This window comes from Capra hircus, chromosome 10 (genome assembly GCF_001704415.2).
Source record: "Capra hircus breed San Clemente chromosome 10, ASM170441v1, whole genome shotgun sequence".
In the NCBI taxonomy this organism is placed as follows: Eukaryota; Metazoa; Chordata; class Mammalia; order Artiodactyla; family Bovidae; genus Capra; species Capra hircus.
Window position 1 is genome coordinate 48,617,093 of NC_030817.1, and position 21,469 is coordinate 48,638,561.

Here is a 21,469-nt window from a genome sequence, read left to right on the forward strand (position 1 = left end):
GGTTGATTTCCTTTAGGATTGACTGGTTTGATCTCCTTGCTGTCCAAGAGATTCTCGAGAGTCTTCTCCAGCATCACAGTCAGAAAGCATCAGTTCTTCAGTGCTCATCTTTCCTTATAGTCCAACTCTCACATCCATACATGACTATTGGAAAAACCATAGCCTTGACTAGATGGACCTTTGTTGGCAAAGTAATGTTTCTGCTTTTCAATATGCTATCTAGGTTGGTCATAACTTTCCTTCCAAGGAGTAAGCGTCTTTTAATTTCATGGCTGCAATCACCATCTGCAGTGATTCTGGAGCCCAAAAATATAAAGTCTGACACTGTTTCCATTGTTTACCCATCTATTTCCCATGAAGTGATGGGACCAGAAGCCATGATCTTCATTTTCTGAATGTTGAGCTTTAAGCCAACTTTAACACTCTCCTCTTTCACTTTCATCAAGAGGCTTTTGAGTTCCTCTTCACTTTCTGCCATAAGGGTGGTGTCATCTGCATATCTGAGGTTATTGATATTTCTCCTGGCAATCTTGATTCCAGCTTGTGCTTCTTCCAGCCCAGCGTTTCTCATGATGTACTCTGCATATAAGTTAAATAAGCAGGGTGACAATATACAGCCTTGATGTACTCCTTTTCCTATTTGGAACCAGTCTGTTGTTCCATGTCCAGTTCTAACTGTTGCTTCCTGACCTGCATATAGGTTTCTCAAGAGGTAGGTCAGGTGGTCTGGTATCCCCATCTCTTTCAGAATTTTCCACAGTGTATTGTTATCCACACAGTCAAAGGCTTTGGCATAGTCAATAAAGCAGAAATAGATTTTTGTCCTTTATTGTGCCCATCTTGAATGAATAGCAAGTCTGAAATCTAGTCCATTTATATACTATTACATTGTCTTCTGGATAGTTTACTAACAACCAGATTTTGGGAACATGACTTGTCTGTAAAGTAGAGATTCTCTGCAGTTGAGTTTATAATCATGCTATGTCATCTGCTATAAATTCAAGGTCATCTTGAGAATTCTTTGTTTTGCTGCAAAGAACGATATCAGGAGCTATCACCAAGGATAATGGCTTGGAAACAGTTCTATTTGAAAAATAAGTCACAGTTTTTGGTTTTGCTAGAATAGAACTTTATTTATGGTATCAGATTTTTAAAAATGGTTTTATATTTTAAAGTATACAATAAAATTTGATACATTAATCTTGGTAATATTTTCCCATATCAGAAGATTTTAGAAAACAATATCAAGTGGCTTATAATTCAAAAGAGTTGTTTGACTTGATAATTCTCTGGAATTTCAGATTATAAATAAGAAACAAAAACAGTTAAAACCTTTAAATTAGGATGAAATGCATTTGTAATACAATTTTATGTCCGTCAAAATTTGATTACAGAGAAAATATAGGCTAAAATTATGTGCTTATAAGTTCTAAAAAAATATGACATCCTTGCTCTAAGAAAATGACCCTATTTACTTCCAGCTGTAGAATGTGTTTTGAGATACTTTGCTGTTTGGGATGAGGGGCTGTGTTGCTTAATACAGGGTCCTTTCAGACCATCACTGCATACCTGGAAAATGAAGCAGATGCTGGTCTGTGGCTGGGTGCTGGTGGGAGTGTCTGGTCTTATTAATACGCTGTTTTATCTGAGTCACAGAATCATCCAAGTGAATGAGTCAGATGAAAAGCAAGCTATATATTTTCTCAAGCTCTGAAATCTGCCATATTTGACAGAAGTGATATTTAAACAATCATGTGGTAAAATCCATTTTTAACAAAAGCAGTTTTCACGTTCAGTTCTACATAATGAGAACATTCCAAAATGCATTGGCCCATCTTAACATTACTTTGCTCATGTGGAGAAAATGAATTCTGATGGTAAGATCCATATACAGATAAAAATATGTATACATAGATTTGTATATATTCAATACCAGAGATGATCCTTCCCTGTCTGTTAGCAGTCAATTCATGTTTAAATGAAGAGATTTCTCTTTGGGAGTGTGGTTCATGTTCACACCTGATTTGACAAAATCTGATGGCCGGCACAAAGTACCTTCTGATTGTATGAGACTTTACAGAGCATCTCTCTGGAACTGACAACAATCTTACAATGAGAGCATGCATACATAGTTATTTTCCTTTGACAGATGAAGAACCAGGAACCCAGAGAGGTGAAGTATGTTGCTTCGGTTTAAACATTTGGTAAGTGATAAAAGCAGGGTGTTTCCCCTGAATGCTGGTTAACACAGAAGAAGATAAGACAGAGGGTACATGGATCTGTGAATTACTTTCTCTAAGCTGGGCTGCTGATGTGATGTTTGGAAAGTGGCTTCGCTTCTGTCACTTATGAGATCCCTACCAGGTGCTGAAAAGTACACATGGTATTAGACCCCAGCAAACTGTAACCAACAGCCAGATATACTTTTTTACACCTCTTGGAGTGTGTGCGTGTGTGTATTTGAGAAGACATAACATATATTTACAATTATCCCTAAATCACCAAAATACCATATTGAGAAATAGCTTTAACTTTTTTCAAGAGCATTTTTCTATACAATCATTCCAATATAGGTATAAAATATATAAATACAGCCTTGGCACACTTTACCTTTGCAGGTGCACTGGAACACTTTCCCTTTTGCCTTATTCTGCTCACCCTGACTTTTGATTGTTTCAAAATTCCTTTACACATCTCTAAGTTCCTTGAGGATGGGGATGGATTTCTTTGAAGCTGACAACTCTCACCCTTTGGCCTAGACAGAGCTATGCATATCACAGGCATTCAGTAAACCTTTGTTGAATGCACGCACAGGATTTTTATGTACTTCTATTTAGCTAAAGTAGAAGTCTATCTCTAGCATTTTGCCTAGAGTTTTGGATTTATAGCAAAATATTTTCATAGTAAACAGTTTTTTAAAAAGCATAAGAAACATGGTAATAAATTTAATACAAATGATGCACTGTAACTATTCTTTGGTAATTTTTAACAAATTATTTGGTTTGACTAAAGTGAAATACTAAAAATATAAAAATGCAACTACAGAAATTAGCTTAATCTGTAAACATAATAAACCCTGTAAACATGTAAGGACTACATAATTGTGCAAGTGTAAAGAATGACTAGTAAAGGCAAGTATTATACATTTAACTTAGTTCTTCAAGGCATATTTAGGAATACTGCTTTGTCAAGCTTTAGTTTGAAGAAGGAATTCTTTTAACTAAATGAAAACAGTAAAGAGTAATGGCTCTATCAATGAGCCATAGGATATACAGGCAAGAGGGAGGCACTGATACCTTTCAACCTTTGCAAATCTGAATTTGCTTCACATGTCCTATGAACTACCTTGTTTAGTAAAACCGCATACTAACAAAAGCCAAATACTTTTAAAATGAAGAAGTAGACAGCTTTTTGTAAGTGAATCAGTTGACTGAAAATATAGGTAACACACTTTGCAAGATTCTTCCAAAAACCTGCTACTGCCCGTGCGGTAGGCAGGTCTAAAAAATAATAACTAGCTGCAGGCAGCATTGAATATATTGTCGTGTACTCAGTATTGAAGTTTTTTACCCCAAATTTCAGTTCTCCTTCTCAAAAAAATCATACTTTTCACACATGTCACTTATCACAGGTATTCACAGTTATCATTTCAGTAGTTTAAGAAAGAACTGCCTGGCAAATACTGTAAAAGAGGTAAATCCAAGGATAAATCTCACGTTTTCAGGCACACAGGACTTAAATCCTTGGGTGTGAACTCAAAATAGAACGAAACAACTATGTAAATGCAACACATTACTAAAATGAATGAAATAATGGAAGCGTTGTCATCCTAGCTCTTCTAATTCGTTGACACGATTTTCTCCAATATCTGAGAAGCATCAATGGCCAAGGATTAGTAGTTCCCTGGAAAATTTTAAGTCAAGATTTTGCTTTAAAAAAAAAGTGGCAGTAAAACACCATAAACGGCTACTTAAAATCTAATCCACGCCATCAAAACCCTGAGTGTTCTCAATGGCCATCTGAAGTTTATCCCATAATTCTTCAAATGATTCATAGGGTGGCAAGTCCAGGCGATTAAAGCTGAAAGAACAGAGAGAGGCTGGTTATGACGGACAGTGACAAAGTGACAAAGCAAGTTCCCAGGGCAAACTATTCACAGTGCAGCTATTTGTGACAGAATGTTCCAACAGCAGGAAAAGACCTTTTCTCCTCAGGGAGAAGGAAGGTCTAGGATTGGACTCAAGGTGTGGATTCTCTTCATGACTTCTTGGTGGTGACCTCTCACCTCCACCCTGACCTCCAAATGTTTGGGTTCCTGTCATTTGAACCTTCAAGAGGAAATGTTCTAGCCCTTTGTAGAATGGCTTATCATTCATGTGATGGAGGCAACATATCATCAACAGTTCAGATGTGTCTCTCCAGTGTTCAGCTACCCCGACTTAAAGCCCAAGCCTGCCTGGTAAAGAAACACCTGTTCCTGAGTTAGTCTTACTGTCTCTCCATCCTCTCCCTCCCATCCCCCACCTCCTTATCTGCTACCAACACAGCACAGAGGGAACTAGACCTTCTGTGTCTAGACTGAGAGAGGACGTTCTCTCTCTGAGGACTTGGTTCTCTAGGGTCAAAGAAACTGCTTACCAGGTATGAGCTCTTGGCAGCTTCTCAGGTGTGCCCCACTGCTCAACTGTAAATGACTGTGGTCCGTTTGAGCCTACAAGGAAGAGAAGTTACTTTGGTTTCATTTAGCCTTTATAGGAGCTCCTGAACATTTTACAGCTCACTTTTGCTAATGCAGAACTTAAAACACACAGATCATTCATCTAGTTTCTTTAAATTTGAAAGAAATAATGCTATCTTGGGCTGATAACTTAACTATCCAGCCACAAAATGAGGACTCCTATCAGTCTGTCTGTGGTCAAGGTATCACTCTGACCTGGGGGGCATGTCTAATGGGTATTTTCATATACCACCTCTATCATCAGTCAGTTCAGTCGCTCAGTCGTGTCCAACTTTTTACGACCCCATGAATCGCAGCACGCCAGGCCTCCCTGTCCATCACCAACTCCCAGAGTTCACTCAGGCTCATGTCCATTGAGTCAGTGATGCCATCCAGCCACCTCATCCTCTGTCGTCCCCTTCCTTCCTTTGGAGTTTTATTCAATTATTTCTTTTGCAAGTCTCAACATCCTCCAACCTCCCAGGTCATTAATGCTAACAACCTGATAAGTCACCTTCCTTACTTTTCTCTATGTCTCAGACTCATATCCAAATATGTGTGTGAGAGTATAACTGTCAGAAGCAGTACTAAAAATACTATTTTCCATACTTCTGTTTTCTCAAAAAGCACTGCTGTTCACACATCACCCATCACAATTATATCTACAGTTTAGTACTTTTGTCATTGTATTTTCCACAATATGGAATCATACATTTTCCTGTCTCTTGATTCTCTCACCTGAACACTCCATTTGAAAAACTCCCTATTAAGTCAACCAATATAAATGTAACATAATTCTTCTTTCTTTGGGGGCTAAGCCACACTTCATATGGGATGCCAGTTCCACAAATAGGGCTCAGACCCGAGTGGAAAGGGTCAAACCCCTGCTGTGGAAGTGTGAACTGCCAGGGAACTCCCCGTAACATATTTTTTATTGGCTGGATAATACTGTATTGTAATATTAACATTCTGAAGCAACTTCTACTTCTTTTGTAAATCCATAAGAATTTGAATTTATAGTCTAACACTAATAACTCTGGACCTGTGTATGAGATAGTGTGTTAGTCGCTTAGTCATGTCTGACTCTTTGTGACCCCATGGACTGTAGCCAGCCAGGTCCCTCTGTCCATGGAATTTCCCAGGCAAGTATACTGGAGTGGATAGCCATTCCCTTCTCTGGAGGATCTTCCTGAACCAGAGGTCAAAGCTGGATCTCCTACATCATAGGCAGATTCTTAGCCATCTGAGCCACCAGGGAAGCCAGTATGTGAAATATCTCCTCCAAATTCCAAAAAATGCATGCCATCAGTGGGTGACTGTAGTTCTGGGCTGCATATAGGAGGACAGTGGAGCTAGAGATGGAGGGGGTGCTTGCCCTGCTTCGATTTTCTCTACTGACTGGATACAGAGCAGGAAGAGAGAATGGAATGTGAGTCAGGGGAAACCACTGGCAAGACAAATCCAGTCAGGTGGGGAATGAGCATGTTGTTGAGTGGCAACTCTACAGTCTCATCCTTCTCCTTGGGAGAGAAGAGGCAGCTGCCTGACAGGTTCTACAAACAGATGTTCAGTTAAGCTTAACAAGGAATCCACATAGGCCAAGGAAGGGATAGAAGGGTTCTGATCTTGGCTATACCTCCTCTGAAGGAGTTGTTTTTCTTGATAGCTTTTAAAGCAAGTACATGCCATTCCAATAAACAGAATATTTAACTGTGTTTATTCCATTCTTTCCCTCAGATGTATTTCACTATGATACACTCTGTATTTCGTTGTACACTTATTAACACCCTGTGGAACTTTATATGCTATCTATCTTAAACCATCACACCACGGCAATGTTTTTTCTGTAACAGAATGCAGAGTGGGAATCAAATTTAAAATCCAAGAATGGAAAGTAACTTGAATCATTTCCTGCGTTCAGTTATCTCTTTTGCTATCTTACTGAGAGTCCCTTGGACTGCAAGGGGATCAAACCAGTAAATCCTAAAGGAAATAAACCCTGCATATTCATTGGAAGGACTTCTGCTAAAGCTGAAGTACTTTGATGCTAAAGCTCCAGTACTTTGGCCATCTAATGTGAAGAGCTGACTGGCTGGAAAAGATCCTGATGCTGGGAAAGACTGAAGGCAAAAGGGGACGAGGGCAGCAGAGGATGAGAAGGTTAGATAGTATCACTGACTCAATGGACATGAATTTGAGCAAACTCCGGGAAACGGTGGACAGGCAAGCCTGGCATGCTGCAGTTCACGGGCTTGCAAAGAGCTGGACATGATTTAGCAACTGAACAACAAACAACAACTAAATAGAAGGTGTACATATATTTTGATCTTCTGCAGTGTATCTAACTGTAATCATTTAAAACTATGAATTCTTTTTAATTAATTAAACATTTGTATACATGAAAGAAGACTGAAGACTAGTCAGTCATGAAAAAGACAACAGGCATCAGCTCCATTTTTAAATGATCTATGGAAAATCCATACCATACAGTTCAGCAAATCCATTCATAGGCACACGTGATGTGCCAGTGACAAACTGAAGTAGTCGTATTCTTTTTTCTGAGTCCATCATTAAAACAGCCTGCATAAAATAAAAGCAGCATTTAGGAACATCACTGGAAAAAATGTTAACAAAACTACCCTGAAAAATGTTACCAGAGTTTAGTTAGAGCCTGAATCATCACTTATGAAATTTGCATGTTTTCTTTACTTCAAGTTGTGTTTATGGTGGTTTACAAAGTTCTTGAGACTCCATTTTCAAGGCTTCATGGTAACTGTTCAGAATGGGGTTATAGCCTAACAAAGTGACAAAGTTTCCTCTTGGATGTGACTATGTGGCTTTTTAAAAATTGTATTTACTGGCATACCCATTTCTCTATCACATTCCAAGGAGCCAAGCAGGAGTCCCAGAGAATACACTGCAGGTTACAAGTTCCCTTGAAGAATCCCTTCTTTAGTAAGGAACCAAGAGCCTATCTCTCTCAGCTAACACTGCCACTTACTACATTTTACTTATCTACAAATAAGTATGTATGGAGGTAAATGTATATAGTACAAAATAAAAAATAATTTTTGTGGGGCTATATACTGGATTGGCCAAAAAGTTCATTTGGTTTAAAAGTAAAATTTAAAAACATATTTTTCATTGTCACCAGGAACTTAATTGAATAACATATTCCTTAACTGAGCGAACTTTCTGGCCCACCCAATATATTTTTTGTCTTATCTATATGTGATCCACTAGCATAGGTAAATATGATTGAATCTATCAAAAAGTAACATAAGAAAATGGAAGCCGCCTATTACCTTCCAAAACCACTGGATGACTTGATGATTTATGCTGTAGCCATTTTTGTACTTTGTGTGTTCTCTCCAGTCATTCACATCCACATCTCCCAAGCCACACATCAGAAGCTACATAAGAAGAAATGTCAAACTGTAGACAAGAAAAATCAGGGATACAAAAGTCCTGTTTTAAGATAAAAGCAATATTTCTTACCTCTAGTTCATTTTCATCAAAAATTTTGATGAGATCCTGCGGTATCAGTTCAAAAAATCCCTAGAAGAAAGAATGTATTTAAAACCCTAGTTAGTGGGGTCAATGGACAATTCCATACTTGACTGGAGAAATCCCATACCCACACAGATTCCTACCCCTACATGGTTCATGGGCTATTTAACTGACATTTCAATGTCAGCAAGAAAGTACACATGTCTGTTCTCTCATTGATTCCTCAAAGTGGCTATTTTCAGACCACCTCACACCTTTCAAGCTTCCTTCTTCTCCGTGTCACCCTTTACAGCAGATAATTTCTATTTGAGAGAGAAAATAAAAGCAGTTCTGCCGGATGGAATTCCCTTCAACATTCTGCACCCCCACTTAGCACCAACATCCATGAGGGTCTTGTCTCCACTGCAGTGGAGAGAGAGACCACTTCCTCTCTGTGCTTCATTTGTTTCCCCAAGGATGTCTTCACCAAACCTTTACTAGCTCGTGTTTTTTTTTTTTTTTAAGATTTTTTGGGGAATGTGGATTATTTTTCAAGCCTTTATTGAATTTGTTACAATACTGCTTTTATGTTTTGGTTTTTGGACACGAGGCTTGTGGGATCTTAGTTCCCCAACCAGGGATGGAACCTGCACCTCCTGCATTGGAAGGCAAAGTCTTAACCACTAGACCATCAGGGAAGTCCCTATTAACTCACTCTTGATGCATCTGAATTTATTCAAGCCATATCTACTTTCAAAAGAAAATAAGAAAGCAAACCCCCCTTTCTTCTCTTCATACCCATGTTCTGGACAGTGTTACTACACATTACCAAATCCACTTGCTCCCCCTTATCTATCCCTCAACCACTGCAATCTGACCTCTTCACCAATGCTTCCCTGAAACTGTCCTGGAGAAAGTCAAAGACAACTTTGTGGCTACATCCAATGAATACTTTCTAGTTCCCTATCTTACCTGACTTCTCTATACTAGGATATTGTTGACAATACCTTTGTTCTTGAAACTCTGTCTGCTGTTGATGGTTTTCCTCTTATGTCTCTGCCTTTGCTGATTTTCTCTGAAGTATCCTTTCCTCCTGTCCATTCCTTAAATGTTGGTGTTCCCACATCCCCATGGGTGGCTATCCACTTTCACCATTCTTACCATTCTTTTGAATTTTCCATCTTGTTTAGTCCACAGCTTCACAGAAAGCAGACAGTCCCCAGATCTCCATCCTTTAAATCACCCTGAGCTATAAATCTCCCTTCCTGAGTATCATTCATGTACATGTATAGCTCTGTTCCCGCTGTCCTGATCATTTCCCCTGGGGTGATTCCAGCACTTGATCGACTAGCCTCTGCTGCTTGTCTTGCCCTCCTCTAGCTTACTATTCATTCATACCACTTCCAGAAAGATCTGAGCAAAATATACACTGAATCTTGGTATTTTATTGTTAGCAGCCTTTAATGCCACCTTTCTTCCTCACTGGACTTCAGAGAAAACACCAAATAGGCCCCTCATCATCTGGTTCCTCCTATCTCTCCAGACTTAGTTCGCTTCTTACATCCCCATTGGCTCAGATGGTAAAGAATCTGCTTGCAAAGTAGGTGAGCCGGGTTGGATCCCTTGGTTGGGAAGATCCCCCAGAGAACGGAATGGCTACCCACTCCAGTATTCTTGCCTGATGAATTCCATGGTCAGAGGAGCTTGGTGGGCTACAGTCCATGGGGTTACAAAGAGTCAAACACGACTGGGCAATTAACACTTGCATCCTCTCATCCAATACAACTGCTTGTATTTTCTCTAATGTGTGCCCAGTTTGTCTTATTACTAGACTTTACATGTGTTGCTCCCTCTGCTTGGAACTGTATTTCCTTCTTCTCTGTGGCTGGCCAATCCTTCTACCCATCCCATGCCCCTGCCCCCACCTCTCCCTGCTCTGGTTTCTACCTCTCTTCTCTACTCACCTAGTACTGTGGGCTTCCCTGGTCCATTTCACCCTTAGATTCTCTGCTCCTTGACAACAGGACCTACGTCCTTTTGCCTTGCATAGCACCAGACACATGGTCAGTGCTCAGTATTGAATAAATGAAAAAGTGTGTGATATTTAACAGAAGACTTTTAATTAGCTTAGGAAATGAGTGCTCTGGCAACAGCCTAAATGCTCAGCAATTTGGAATTTTTAGTGACTTATGAATTTACATTATGAATAAAATACAGCTACAAAGAAAGGTCACTATATATCTTGATATGTGAAACACCTCTAACAAGTATTTGACAAAAGAAGAAAGGGAGTCACAAACCAACATGTGGCATGATCCCATTTAGGAAAAGACATAAATGGCATGTTCCAGGGGTTCCCAGGGTCTTCCCTAGTGGCCCAGATAGTAAAGAATCTGACAGCAATGCAGGAGAGCTGGGTTCAATCCTTGGGTTGGGAAGATCCCGTGGAGAAGGGAATGGTTACCCACTCCAGTATTCCTACAAGGAGAATTCCACAGACAGAGAAGCCTGGCGGGCTACAGTTCATGGAGTTGAGAAGAGTTGGACATGACGAGTGACTAACATTTTCACTTTTCAGGAGTTCCCAACCCTTAGGGCATGAATAAGTGCTGGTCTGGGGAACTGGGCCACACAGCAGGAGGTGGAGGTGGGTGAGCCAGTGAAGCTTCATCTGCTATTCCCCATGACATACATTACTGCTGAACTATCCCTCTACCTGACCCGCAAATCCACAGAAAAATTGTGTTCCATGAAATCGGTCCCTGGGGCCAAAAAGATTGGGGTCTGCTGATATATTCCACATCCTTCTAGGACTCTTGTACCTTTGTTCACCTATGTTTACTTAAGGTGAGGGGAGGGGACTATAAAAGGTGAGGGGGGATCCATGCCACGGAGGACTGTTTATTGCATGGAGTTCTTGAATGATTGCTTTTTAACTCAACATCTATTCATTTAATACTCTGTTAGTATGAAAACAAGGGCTTCCCTGGTAGGTCAGCTGGTAAAGAATCCACCTGCAATGCAGGAGACCCCAGTTCAATTTCTGGGTCAGGAAGATCCCCTGGAGAAGGGATGGATTACCCACTCCAGTATTCCTGGGCTTCCCTGGTGGCTCAGCTGGTAAAGAGTCCACCTGCAATGTGGGAGACCTGGGTTTGATCACTGGGTTGGGAAAATCTCCTGGAGAAGGGAATGGCTACCCACTCCAGTATTCGGGCATGGAGAATTCCATGCAGTATATAGTACATGGGGTTGCAAAAAGAGTCAGACACGACTGAGTGACTTTCACTTTACTTCAGTATGAAAACATGGGCTTCCTTGGTGGCTCAGAGAGTAAAGAATCTGTCTGCAATGCAGGAGACCTGGATTTGATCCCTGGATGGGGAAGATCCCCTGGAGAAGGAAATGGCAACCCACTCAGTATTCTTGCCTGGAGAATTCCATGAACAGAGGAGACTGGTGGGCTACAGTTCATGGAGTTGCAGAGTTGGACACGACTGAGTGAGTAACACTTTACTTCAGTATGAAAACATAATTCAAAATGGCTTTAAAAAGCAAATCACATACTACTTTTTTCTCTGATACAATAAGGCCCCTTTTTTCTCTGATATGATATGGACCATGCTTTGAAACTATAGGATAGGAAACAAAAGAAAATGAATACCTCTTTAAAAGCAGCCATTTGCTTCTGGATTCGGTTTACAAATCGCCATTGTATTACAAGACTAGAAGAAATAAAACATTTTATCTTTTTCACAGGGAATAAGAAAAGATGTTAAGGTACACGTATTCTGGTTAGAAACAAAAATTAAATACTAGCTTAAGTCCAAGGCAAGAACTGAATGAGTAAGTAAAACTATAGAATTGTTATAGAAAAGAATATTGAGACTGACTCTAGAGAAAGAAAAAGAAGATAACAAAGAATCTTCACAGAAAGAAGTACAAAATTATTTCCAATGAAGTATTTACTAAAAATAGTAAAGTATAACAAAATACTCACTAAATATATTCCTTTTTGTTCTTATTGGTGACAACTATTTCTGATCCACCACTTTTCAACTCATGTTGATGTGTCTGAAATTAAGAATGATACCTTGTATGTTATTTTAGTGAAAAAATAAAGTATACATATTACAGTTATATAAGAAGCCTGGTGTTTTAAATTAAATCCACCCAAAAGCTAAGGAAACTTGAAATACTGGTTTTACTAAAATACATATGGAATGAGTCAAAAGTCAAAGAAGCAGAAATTCTTTCTGAGAGACAGCTTTTGTTATGGGAAAATAAATTTTAAAATAGAATGCAGAAATGTGTTGAGTATATGCATTATTTAATGTCTACATTTATAAAATTTTGCTTAAGTTATTAAACTTAAGTTCTAAAGCTTCACAATTTGTGTACAATTTGAATAAATCAAAATTTACAAACCTGTCCAAAAAGTTCTTCATCTATGACAAACCTGAGGTCCAATTCTGTTGGATCATTTTCAAGAATCCATCTTAATGAATTGTAATATTCACTATCCTAGATGGAATAAATTGCATATTTAAAATTTCTGTACAGAAAGAAGATATCTGAATCTGCAAAGAAAGTAGCTGAAGGTCTGAATAACTGGACAAAAGATGAAAAGGTCAGATGGATCTCTTTTACATATACACATACACACACATTACAAAAAGAGATGAATAGTAAGTACATGAGTATAAATACAGATATTGGGACTTCCCTGGCAGTCCAGTGGTTAGGATGCCATACCTCCACTGCAGGGGGGTGTGAATTCCATTCCTGGTTGGCGAAGTAAGATCCAGCATGCCACAAGGTGTGGCCAAAAAAAAAAAGCATTTATCAATAGCATGGTGCTGCTTAAAAGTTTAGAAGTCTATTTCTGTTTGGAAGCAGTGGAGGTACAGATTTTTATTATCCAGTTAAAGGATCAGTTCTGAGATAGATAGATCCTAACTTCCATGATATTCAGGGGCTCTCAGCACCAGTCCATATGGCCAATGAGACTGTGTTTGAAATGCTTAAGTAACTCTGAGGAGACTGTTATTTATATTTGGCCCTAAACTGAAGAAAAATCTCAAATTAAATACAGAACCTTAATTTTCTAACTCCAATAACTATGCAGTGTTATGATTTATAAAGAACTATACTGTTCATGGGCTTCCCACATTGCTAATGGTAAAGAACCCACCTGCCAGTGCAGAAGACATAAGAGACGTAGGTTCAATCCTAGGTTGGGAAGATCCCCTGAAGGAGGGGATAGCAGCCCACTCCAGTATTTTTGCCTGAAGAACCCCATGGATGGAGAAGCCTGGAGGGCTATAGTTCATAGGGTCGCAAAGAGTCAGACATGACTGAGGCAACTAAGCATGCATGGACATGATGTTCATACTGATAATATGTCACAAGAAAGGGACTTGGTACCATGGCAGAGGCCTTGGAATCCTTGTGTTCTACACGTTGTATGATGCTATTCAGCATGGGTTATAAGGGTATAGCCAAGGATTTAATTCTTGGGTTTCTGTTTCTCTGTAGTAGCCTAATTTCAAAAGTTTGCTTTGGACTGCCAGTTTGAAAACGTCATTTATCACAAATGATCACAATTCAAATACTGATACAAGAGACACATAAAATTATTGTATATAGCATGCTGAAGTATTTAGGGAGAAATTTACTCATACCTGAAACTTTCTTTGAAATGCATCAAAGAAATAAGATAGATTGATGGAGATGGGGGGAGCATACATGTGGAAAAGTATGTCATGAAGTAAGTATGGATAAAAAGCCAATTGTGGAATCTGGGTGGTAGATATACACATATCCATTGTAAAACTTTTTCAACTCTATTCTATGTTAGTAAATTCTCAAAATAAAATGTTGGGGGAAATGTTCATTTATATTCAGAACATCTGTTGATTTCATAATTAAAAAGTAAGTCTTTAAAATACTCAGTTGCCTGTTAAATTATACTTTATATGATAAGTGAAAAAGACATACCACTGACTCCATATCATGAAGTGTTATTGGCTTGTGCAGCATCATCTTATAAAATGGGCGGATGAAAAAACCTTGCAAAAAATCAAATATATTAAAAATGATTACCAAGCAAAAGAAATCAGATAATTACATACCAAAAAGTTTTATGCTTAATATTAACGATCTGAGTAAAGTAAATCAGAAAGAGAAAAATAAGTATTATATATTAATGCATATAAACGGAATCTATAAAAATGGTACTGATGAACCTATTTGCAAGGCAGGAATAGAGACACAGACATAGAGAACACTTGCAGACACAGTGAGGGAAGGAGAGGGTGGGATGAATTGAGAAAGTAGCATTAAAACATATACACTACCAGGGGGCCGTACTAAGATGGCAGAGGAACAGGACAGGGAGACCACTTTCTCGCCCACAGATTCATCCAAAGATCATTTGAATGCTGAGCAAATACCACAAAACAACTTCTGGATGCTGGCAGAGGACACCAGGCACCCAGAAAGGCAGCCCATTGTCTTTGAAAGGAGGTAGGACAAAAGATAAAAAGAGAGACAAAAGAGTTAGGGATGGAGACCCGTCCCGGGGAGCGAGTCACAAAAGAGTAGTTTCCAAACACCAGGAAACCCTCTCACTGGCAGGTCTGTGGGGAGTTTTGGGATCTCAGAGAGCAACATAACTGGGAGGGAAAAATAAATAAATAAAACCCACAGATTACACGCCTAACTGCAACTCCCAGCGGAGAAGTAGCCCAGACGCTGGCCTCCGCCACCAGCAAGTGGGGGCTGAACAGGGAGGCGCAGGTGGCATTGCTTAGGGTAAGGACCAGGCCTGAATGCCCTGAGGGCAATCTGAGGGAGCTAACGTGAAATAGCAACCCAAACTGTGGGATAGCCAGAGAGAGGGGAAAAAAAAAAAGGAAAGAGAGAGAGAGAACTTTCCCGCAAAAAGCTCTAACCTAAGGCACTGCAGGGTCCGCTCACAGAACAAAGGGCAAATATTACAGGAGAGCTAGCCAACAGCAGACCAGCCCATCCTTCACCGGAGGCAGAGAGGCAGGCAGGCGGCAGCCAGAGCCAGAAGGCAAGGGGCAAACTTGGCCCCAGGGATGGCATCCTATACCAAACTGCAAGTAGGCTTCTAGTTGCTAACCAAGTCTTCCTGCGATCCTGGACAGTTGACATCCACCAGGAGGGTCGCAGCCAGAGATCAGCTCCCCAGAGGAGACACACGGCACACCTGAGACGGTGCTCCCATTGCGCACCAAGGAAACTGAGCATCTGGAATGGGGGAGGTGATAAGATGCACTGCCCCACCGGGGGAGTGTGCACTCGCCAAGCACCTGGTTACCTGAGCTGCTTGGACCTGGGAAGGGCACAAAACGCAGGCCCAACCGAGTCTGTGCCTTTGTGGAGTACCCAAGAACCTGAACCTGAGCGGCTTAGACCTGGAAAGTGCACGCAACCTAGGGCCGCCTTAGACAGTTCCCCTGTGGAGCAACCTGGAGCCTGAGCAGTGTAGACCAGGAAAGCACACATGCTATGAGTGGGGGCAAACCCAGTGTGGCCCAGACACTGCAAGCACTCCCCACACATGCCAGTGATATTTGTTTGCAGTGTTCCTCCCTCCCCACAGCACAATTGAACAAGTGAGCCTAAATAAATGACCACTTTCGCCCCCTGGTATCAGGGCAGAAGTTACATTCTGAAGAGACCTGCAAACAGAGGAAGCCAAAATAAACAAAGAAGAGGGAACCACTTTGGAAGTGACAGGCGCAACAGATTAAAACCCTGTAGTTAGCATTGGCTACATTGGAAGGGACCTATAGACCCTGAGGGAGAAGGCAATGGCAATCCATTCCAGTACTCTTGCCTGGAAAATCCCATGGACAGAGGACCCTGGTAGGCTGCAGTCCATGGGGTCGCAAAGAGTTGGACATGACTGAGCAACTTCACTTTCATTTTTCACTTTCATGCATTGGAGAAGGAAATGGCAACCCACTCGTGTTCTTGCCTGGAAAATCCCAGGGACAGGGGAGCCTGGTGGGCTGCCATCTATGAGGTCGCACAGAGTTGGACACAACTGAAGTGACTTAGCAGCAGCAGCAACATAGACCCTGGGAAGAAGTATAAGCTGGAACAAGGAACTATCTGAAACTGAACTGACCCCACACTGCCTTCAACAGCTCCAGAGAAATTCCTAGATATATTTTACTATTATCATTTTTTAATTTTTTAATTTTTAAGTTCCTTATTATTCCTTTAATTTTCATTTTTAAAACCTACTATCATCTTGCAAAGAAAGACCCTATTTTTAAAGCACATTTCATATACATATATATTTTTTATAACTTTAGCAATTTTGTTTTTTTTTAATACTGTATTTTTGAGAGTCTAATCCCTGCTCTAGATTTTTAATCTTTGCTTTTCGATATTTGTTATCAATTCTGTACCTTTAAGAATCCAATCGTCAGTACCCATTTTTACTCAGGAGTGTGATTACTGGCTTGATTGCTCTCTCCCCTTTTGACACTCCCTTTCTCCCCCAGGGCACCTCTATTTCCTCCCTCCCCCTTCTCTTCTCTACTTAATTCTGTGAATCTCTTTGGGTATTCTGGGCTGTGGAGAACACTTAGGGAACTGATCACAGGCTAGACAGGTCTCTCTCCTTTTGACTCCCCGCCTCTCCTCCTGGTCACCTCTATCTCCTTCCTCCCTCTTCTCTTCTCTATGGAACTCTGTGAAACTCTCTTGAGTGTTCCAGACTGTGGAGAGCAAATAGGGAATTGATTACTGGCTAGACTGCTCTCTCCCCTTTTGATACCCCCTCTTCTCCTCCTGGTCACCTCTATCTCCTTCCTCCCTCTTCTCTTCTCTATGTAACTTTGTGAACCTCTATGGGTTTCCCCCACTATGGAGAATCTTTTCATCATTAACCTAGATGTTTTATCATCGGTGCTATATGGATGGAGAAGTCTTGAGGCTACTGTAAGAATAAGACTGAAAGCCAGAGGCAGGAGGCTTAAACCCAAAACTTGAGAACACCACAAAACTCCTGACTCCAGGGAATATTAATCGACAAGAGTTCATCAAAAAGCCTCCATACCTACACTGAAACCAAGCTCCACCCAAGAGCCAAAAGTTTCACCCAAGAGCCAAAAGAGCAAGACATACCAAGCTAATTCTCTAACAACACAAGAACATAACCCTGAGCACAAAAATACAGGTGGCCAAAAGTCACACCAAACCTATAGATACCTCAAAACTCACTACTGGACATTTCATTGAACTCCAGAGAGAAGAGATCCAGCTCCACCCACCAGAACACTGATGCAAGCTTACCTAACCAGGAAACCTTGACAACCCACTCATCCAACCCCACCCACAGGGAGGAACCTCCACAATAAAGAGGAACCACAAACCTCCAACATACAGAAAGGCCACCCCAACACAACAAACTAAACAAGATGAAAAGGCAGAGAACTATTCAGCAGGTAAAGGAACATAATAAAAGCCCACCAAACCAAACCAAAGATAGGGAGTCTACCTGAAAAAGAATTCAGAATAATGATAGTAAAAATGATCCAAAATCTTGAAAACAAAATGGAGTTACAGATAAATAGTCTGGAGACAAGGATTGAGAAGATGCTAGAAAAGTTTAACAAGGATCTAGAAGAAATAAAGAAGTCAATCAATAAGGAATAATGCAATAACTGAGATCAAAAGCACTCTGGAGGGAACCAATAGTAGAATAACTGAGGCAGAAAATAGGATAAGTGAGGTGGAAGATAGAATGGTGGAAATAAATGAAGTGGAGAGGAAAAAAGAAGTAAAAGAAATGAGGACAACCTCAGAGACCTCTAGGACAATGTTAAATGCCCCAACATTCGAATCATAGGAGTCTCAGAAGAAAAAGACAAAAAGAAAGGCCATAAGACAATACTTGAGGAGATAATAGTTGAAACCTTCCCTAAAATGCGGAAGGAAATAGCCACCCAAGTCCAAAAAACCCAGAGAGTCCAAAATAGGATAAACCCAAGGCAAAACACCCCAAGACACATATCAATCAAATTAATGAAGATCAAACACAAAGAACAAATATTTAAAGCAGCAAGGGAAAAACAACAAATAACTCACAAGGGGATCCCCAAAAGCATAACAGCTGATCTTCAATAGAAACTCTTCAAGCCAGAAGGGAATGGCAGGACATACTTAAAGTGTTGAAAGAGAAAACCTACAGCCCAGATTACTGTACCCAGCAAGGATCTCATTCAAGTATGAAGGAGAAATCAAGAGCTTTACAGACAAGAAAAAGCTGAGAGAATTCAGGACCACCAAACCAGCTCTTCAACAAATGCTAAAGGATTTCTCTAGACAGGAAACACAGAAAAGGTTTATAAATTCAAACCCCAAACAACAAAGTAAATGGAAACAGGACCATACTTCTCAATAATTACCTTAAATGTAAATGGGTTGAATGCCCCAATCAAAAGACAAAGACTGGCTGAATGGATACAAAAACAAGACCCCTCTATATGCTGTCTACAAGAGACCCACCTCAAACCTAGGGACACATATAGACTGAAAGCAAAGGGCTGGAAAAAGATATTTCATGAAAATAGAGACCAAAAGAAAGCAGGAGTAGCAATACTCATATCAGATAAAATAGACTTTGAAATAAAGGGCGTGAAAAGAGACAAAGAAGAACACTACATAAATGATCAAAGGATCAATCCAAGAAGAAGATATAACAATTATAAATACATATTCACCCAACACAGGAGCACCACAATATGTAAGGCACATGCTAACAAGTACGAAAGGGGAAATTAACAGTAACACCATAATAGTGGGAGACTTTAATAACCCACTCACACCTATAGATAGATCAGCTAAACAGAAAATTAGCAAGGAAACACAGTTTAAATGATACAATGGACCAGTTAGACCTGATTGATATCTCTAGAACATTTCACCCTAAAACAATGAATTTGACCTTTTTCTCAAGTGCACATGGAACCTTCTCCAGGATAGATCATATCCTTGGCCATAAATCTAACCTTGGTAAATTCAAAAAAAAAATTGAAATAATCTCAAGCATCTTTTCTGACCACAATGTGGTAAGATTAGATGTCAACTACAGGGAAAAAACTATTAAAAGTAGAAACATATGGAGGCTAAATAACACACTGCTGAATAACCAACAAATCACAGAAGAAAAAAAAAAATAAAAATATGCATAGAAACAAATGAAAATGAAAACACAACAACCCCAAACCTATGGGATTCAGTAAAAGCAGTGCTAAGGTGAAGGTTCATAGCAATAAAAGCCTACCTCAAGAAACAGGAGAGAAATCAAATAAACAATCTAACTCTACACCTAAAGCAACTAGAAAAAGAAGAAATTAAGCACCCCAGGGTTAGTAGAAGGAAAGAAATCGTAAAAATTAGGGCAGAAATAAATGAAAAAGAAACAAAAGAGACCATAGCGAAAATCAACAAAGCTAGAAGCTGGTTCTTTGAGAAGATAAATAAAATAGACAAACCATTAGCCAGACTCATCAAGAAAAAAAGGGAGAAGAATCAAATCAACAAAATTAGAAATGGAATCAGAGAAATCACAACAGACAATGCAGAAACACAAAGGATCATAAGAGACTACTATCAGCAACTATAAGCCAATAAATAGGACAATTTGGAAGAAATGGACAAATTCTTAGAAAAGTATAACTTTTCAAAACTGAACCAGGAAGCAATAGAAAATCTTAAAAGACCCATCACAAGCACAGAAATCAAAACTGTAATCAGAAATCTTCCAACAGACAAAAGCCCAGGACCAGATGGCTTCACAGCTAAATTCTGCCAAAAATTTAGAGAAGAGCTAACACCTATCCTACTTAAACTCTTCCAGAAAATTGCAGAGGAAGGTAAACTTCCAAACTCATTCTATGAGGCCACCATCATCCTAATACCTAAACCAGACAAAGATGCCACCAAAAAAGAAAACTACAGGCCAATATCACTGATGAACAAAGATGCAAAACTCCTTAACAAAATTCTAGCAAACAGAATTCAACAACATATTAAAAAGATCATACATCATGACCAAGTGAGCTTTATCCCTGGGATGCGAGGATTCTTCAATATTCTCAAATCAATCAATGTGATACATCACATTAACAAACTGAAAGATAAAAACCATATGATTTTCTCAAGAGATGCAGAGAAAGCCTTTGACAAAATTCAACATCCATTTATGATTAAAACCCTCCAGAAAGCAGGCATAGAAGGAACATACCTCAACATAATAAAAGCCATATATGATAAACCCACAGCAAACATTATCCTCAATGGTGAAAAACTGAAAGCATTTCCCCTAAAGTCAGGAACAAGACAAGGATGCCCACTCTCACCACTACTATTCAACCTAGTTTTGGAAGTGTTACCCATAGCAGTTAGGGAAGAAAAAGAAACAAAAGGAATCCAGATTGGAAAACAAGAAGTAAAACTCTCACTGTTTGCAGATGACATGATCCTCTACATAGAAAACCCTAAAGACTCCACCAGAAAATTACTAGAGCCAATCAATGAATATAGTAAAGTTGTAGGATATAAAATTAACACACAGAAATCCCTTGCATTCCTATACACTAACAATGAGAAAACAGAAATTAAGGAAACAATTCCATTCACCATTGCAATGAAAAAAATAAAATACTTAGGAATAAATCTACCTAAAGAAACAAAAGACCTATATATAGAAAACTATAAAACACCAATGAAAGAAATCAAAGATGACACAAATAGATGGAGAAATATACCATGATTATGGATTGGAAGAATCAGTATAGTGAAAATGAGTATACTACCCAAAGCAATCTGTAGATTCAATGCAATCCCTCTCAAACTACCAACAGTATTTTTCAGAGAACTAGAACAAATAATTTCACAATTTGTATGGAAATACAAAAAACCTCAAATAGGCAAAGCAATCTTGAGAAAGAAGAATGGAACTAGAGGAATCAACCTGCCTGACTTCAGGCTATACTAAAATGCAACAGTCATCAAGACAGTATGGCACTGGCACAAAGACAGAAACACAGATCAATGGAACAAAACAGAAAGCCCAGAGATAAATCCACGCACCTATGGACACCTTATCTTTGACAAAGGAGGCAAGAATATACAATGAAGAAAAGACAATCTCTTTAACAAGTGGTGCTGGGAAAACTGATCAACCACTTGTAAAAGAATGAAATTAGAACA

General features: G+C 39.5%; 1 protein-coding gene across 3 annotated transcripts in view; it reads right to left on the reverse strand.

Annotated features, from left to right (window-relative positions):
• Nucleotides 1,106-21,469, reverse strand: part of NEDD4 (neural precursor cell expressed, developmentally down-regulated 4, E3 ubiquitin protein ligase) — a 144,155-nt gene continuing 123,791 nt past the window's right edge. For all 3 annotated transcript variants that reach the window (XM_018054245.1, XM_018054244.1, XM_018054243.1), the window contains 9 exons: nucleotides 14,207-14,277; nucleotides 12,635-12,730; nucleotides 12,207-12,280; nucleotides 11,871-11,931; nucleotides 8,216-8,275; nucleotides 8,023-8,130; nucleotides 7,201-7,297; nucleotides 4,639-4,711; nucleotides 1,106-4,080 (listed from right to left, as the gene is read on the reverse strand). In XM_018054245.1, coding sequence (XP_017909734.1) covers nucleotides 3,978-4,080; nucleotides 4,639-4,711; nucleotides 7,201-7,297; nucleotides 8,023-8,130; nucleotides 8,216-8,275; nucleotides 11,871-11,931; nucleotides 12,207-12,280; nucleotides 12,635-12,730; nucleotides 14,207-14,277 — 743 coding nt within the window. In that variant the 3' untranslated portion in view covers nucleotides 1,106-3,977. The remainder of the gene's footprint in view (nucleotides 4,081-4,638; nucleotides 4,712-7,200; nucleotides 7,298-8,022; nucleotides 8,131-8,215; nucleotides 8,276-11,870; nucleotides 11,932-12,206; nucleotides 12,281-12,634; nucleotides 12,731-14,206; nucleotides 14,278-21,469) is intronic.